At 32.2% G+C, this 4,798-nt stretch overlaps 1 protein-coding gene across 1 annotated transcript in view; it reads right to left on the bottom strand.

The window, feature by feature from the left end:
- Window positions 1-4,576, bottom strand: part of LOC106476653 (gamma-1-syntrophin-like) — a 6,454-nt gene extending 1,878 nt beyond the window's left edge. The window contains exons 1-2 of the mRNA XM_022380464.1: window positions 4,301-4,576; window positions 3,418-3,510 (exon numbers count right to left, since the gene is read on the bottom strand). Coding sequence (XP_022236172.1) covers window positions 3,418-3,510; window positions 4,301-4,462 — 255 coding nt within the window. The 5' untranslated portion in view covers window positions 4,463-4,576. The remainder of the gene's footprint in view (window positions 1-3,417; window positions 3,511-4,300) is intronic.
- Window positions 4,577-4,798: the final 222 nt, after the last annotated feature.

Here is a 4,798-nt window from a genome sequence, read left to right as displayed (position 1 = left end):
GTAAAACACTATGAATTAAACTTTACACAACCCGAGGGAAATAAAATGAAGGAAAAAATAACCCAGACTTTTAAAAACAAACAATAGTGTAAAACACTATGAATTAAACTTTACACAACCCGAGGGAAATAAAATGAAGGAAAAAATAACCCAGACTTTTAAAAACAAACAATAGTGTAAAACACTATGAATTAAAGTTTACCCAACTTGAGGGAAATAAAATGATGGATGAAACTTAAACATTGATGTGGAGAAACAAAAAACAAACAAAAATAAACTATTGCCCACACCTCATGTATTAACTGATACAACTAGTCAAGTTTGCTTTTGTTGAATTTCATCCAAAGTTACTGAAGGGCTATCTGTGCTAACAGTGTCCCTAATTTTGAGGTGATAGACTAGAAGGAAAGCAGCTAGACAACAACATCCACTACCACCTTTTAGGCTACTCTTCTACCAATGAATAATATGATTGACTGTTACATTATAATGCCCCCATTGCTAAAAGGGGCAAACATGTTTGGCAAGGGGTTTTGACCACACAACCCTTGGTTGCTAGTCGAGCACCTTAACCACCAGGCCATGGCCAGGCCTCACCACCAGTCAAGTAAGTTTTCAGTATATTACACAATTTAATTATTATTCTTTTAATAAATACTCCAAATTATTATAGATATAACTGAAAAGCCAGGCCTTGCTATTCTGCACTTCCCAAGACCTAAATCTAAAGATTTAGTGTGCTTATGCGCTTACCACCTTTTTCATTACAACTTCAAGCTTTCATAATTAGGTATGTATAGCTTACAAATTGCAACAACTAATTCTAAATTTCATCGATTACTGGCATGAATTGTCATATCTTTTAAGGTATAGTAAAAGACAAAATAGTTAGTTTTCTTTCTTATTTTTTAATTACTGCATATAAGAAAAAACAATGCTTGTGTCTGGCAAATAGCATGTTATCATCTGAAAATTTTCTTTACCACAATTTGGAAAATTTTCATCGGATGCTGAAATGGAAAGGTTTATCAAAGGTATTTGGCAAAATAGCAGTTTAGTTTGGTCTAGCCCAAAAAAAAGTTTATATGCTACTCATTACATATATGAATCAGCCAGCAAAAACAACTGAACGTTGCTCAGCACGTTTTACTATTGTATACACTCTGAATTTTACATGTGGTATAATTTCATATTTATTAATTTTTAAGGCAAATATATAAACGTGGTTATAGACAGTTAAGTTTTACATTAACACATAAAGTGCAAACATAGCTCTACACTAAACACTTTTAAACCTAAAAGGAATATAAATATGTTTCTACTATATTAAATCAAAGTAATCAGAATATTTTCACAAAACTGATTAAGTATTAAAATTCTTTAAAAGTTTGAGACGATCTATTTATTAGTACATACAAAGGTTATTGATTTTGTTTTTAAGTTCTACACTACAACTGAGCCTCAAGTTATCTGAAATCATTGAGGAAGATTAAATTCTAATAGCACCACTGCTAAAGCAAGGAGCTTTTAAAATTTCACTATAGTTGCTCATGAAATTCAAATATAATGTAATCTAGAAAAAGACAAAAACCATTTAATATTTTTTGGAAACATTAAGGTCACGATAATAGAATTTGCATCCTTCTGTATCAATACGACCTACTTTCAAGATAAATATTACCAACAGCAAGGTCTAGACATGGACTCACCCTATCACCATGATATATTTGTAATATGATCACACACACTACAGACAAGATTCAAGAACTCCCTGAACAGACAACATCTTGCTACATATTCACAACTTGTCTTCTTTATCAAGTGTTCTGGGTATCTGTTGTCAAGGAGGGTTATTGTAATGTGTTCTTCTTTTAGCTTCTTTGGTATCTTAAATGTTTTTTCTGGAGAGTAGATAGTCTGTAATGCCTGTCTCTACACTGTTAGGGTGATTTGATTTACAGTCAAGGTATTTACCTATATCTACGGGTTTCCTGTAAGCTTCTATGGTATTACCTATGTTATGTATCATAGTAACCATCTTGTCATGATTTCTTTTCCAACAAATCAATAAGAAAAAAACAAGAGGGAGTCCTCAATAGCCACGACTGTAATTAGATCTCAAATCGGTCAAGAGATACAGCTATGAGTTAAAAGCTTGTACTCAAAAAAAATGTGCGCAAGCCACGCTATGCCATGGCTAATTATAGACACATAACCCTATGTCACAGGTCTCTCACAAAAAGATAAAATAAGTGAACAACATAAATTAGCAAAGTAATCACAATATAAGGTTACAATAAAATAGCAGTAGTTCACACCAAACCACCTAAAGTCCCCATGGAAAGGGAAAACACATAACATTCCTGTGAATGTGGACTCCAATACACTCAAAAAACAAAATGGCCAAGGAACATAACTGCCACACAAGACTGTATTACTGATATATCTGCAATATCCCATTACATCATAGAAGAAGACCATACATTATATTGAAATGATTTTAAAATAATAGGATATAAACCACACACACACACAAGAAACAAAATGGCCAAGGAACATAACTGCCACACAAGACTGTATTACTGATATATCTGCAATATCCCATTACATCATAGAAGAAGACCATACATTATATTGAAATGATTTTAAAATAATAGGATATAAACCACACACACACACAAGAAACAAAATGATAAAAAAAGCCTAACACATCTACCAAATTGATAACACACTCTGTCAACCTAGCACAGAAGTCAGTAAAACCTAGATACCTCTCTTGTAAAACCTTCAGTTAGTTAGTTGATTCAAGTTATAAATGTTGGAGACCCTAGTTGAATGGATATCACACCAGATTTCCATCACAAAGACTAAGGATCTAATCCAACCACTACTAACACAGAAATAGTCCTTGTCAAGACTTCTCTGAAGATGGTAGTCAATTAGCATCCAATATGTAGGGTAACACTAATTACTAATTAGTCAAAAACCTATTTGAACATACTTGAAATTCTAAGAAGGTTAAAGTACTAGAACCCATAATATATATATATATATGATGTATGTACATACATACATTTATATAATAGTTACAAAAACACATACAAGTTTCCACCTGTAGATACAAATATCAAACCATTTTTAGTATAATAGATACTAATTAATAATTATACTTATAATTATACTTATAGGCTACTAATGACAACAATATTCAAGGTTTAGTGCTCTTTATTTATTAGCATCTATCTAAATATCTTGTTTCATCTTCTAAAGCTAAATCCAGTTTCACAAATTCTTCACATCAATCACAAGAATAGTTATCAAGTTATAAAAATACTGTTTATAGACCGTGAATCAATGCCATATTTAATATTCAAAAGATATAACATTTTACAAATTACTGAAGAACAGCTGCCTTACCTTTGCTTCTGTGTCATATAAGGCAAACCCCATTGTCCAATCCAGAGTCAGCCCTCCAGTTCTCCCGTTGTATATAACAGAGAAAGTTTTACTCTAATAATGTTAAGCCAAAAAAAAAAAAAAGAAAGATATTAACAGATTTTAAACATATCTGTGGTTACGGACTTAGAAAAGAATTGGAATGGTATCTAAATTATTTATAGCACCATGAATAAACTCTAATTTCTGCAAGCTGTAAATTAAATTAACATCAGCATATTAGTTCACGTCACTAGTGTGCATACTTAAGTCCAAAAAAAGCTTAAATTATCACTTTCATGTTAAATACATTATTTATTAAAGCTGAGAATATATCTGTAAAGTTTATGAGTTAGAAAAACTAAACTGGAAAGTACACAAAATCATTATATAATTTAATGATGCCTTTTAAAACTTACTAGAAATTACTCACTATTTATCAAGTATTGGATGATTTAGTGTTTTCACAAAACCACGGAGTATATTACATAAAAAACTAAAAATCTAAAAGTCAAGGTTACATAAGGTTTGTTTGCTTGTAGAGTCACGCATGCGTGAGCATCATCATGTGACTTCCGCTGTCATAACAGTAGTTAAGCACAAAGCTACACAATGGTCTATCTTTGCTCTGCCCACCACGGGTATCAAAACCTGGTTTCTAACATTGTAATTCCGCAGACATACCGCTCTGCCACTGGGTGGTGGTTACATAAGAAACACACGAACAGACACTTTTTACTTCCTGTATCACTATTTTGGTTACAACCATATATTGACTCCCTATATCTACTTTCGTTCCAGCTATTCACTGAACTTCTACCTCTACTTATCTCTTCTCTCTCTTGTATGTTTATGTAAAGCTTACCCCTAGTTTTGTAACAGCATTGTAAATAGCTCGATTCCACGCTGTTTCTATCCTCAAAAGGTCTGTCCTACTCTCTGCAGAAAAATACCGAGACTGGGAATGACCAGTTTGGACTAGGAAACAGTGCCGCCTGTCATCAACATAATCACTCTCCTGAAACATAAAAAATATCCTAACTAATATTATGAAACAGCCACTTAAAGTACCAGTTCAAACAAGGAAGCAACGCCACCTTTCATCAACAAAAAAAAGTCCATCTCAATATTATGAAATAGGCACTTGCAGTAAATACCACTTCAACTTTATATCAATATATTTTGTTTGACTCTATACCATAATCAAGAGAATTAAATGGTAGCTTCAAGTAATAATCTTAATTGTATTGTAAATACAATTGAAAAATATGTAAGACTATGTATATACATATTTCCTAATTTCACTTAGCATCCCTAATACCATAAAAAAACTGTTTACAGGCTAGTTTCTTTGATCTCCAGT

The sequence above is a fragment of the Limulus polyphemus genome, unplaced genomic scaffold, assembly GCF_000517525.1.
Source record: "Limulus polyphemus unplaced genomic scaffold, Limulus_polyphemus-2.1.2 Scaffold11131, whole genome shotgun sequence".
Lineage (NCBI taxonomy): Eukaryota > Metazoa > Arthropoda > Merostomata > Xiphosura > Limulidae > Limulus > Limulus polyphemus.
Note: the sequence above shows the minus strand (reverse complement) of the source record. Positions and strands in the feature narration are given on the sequence as shown.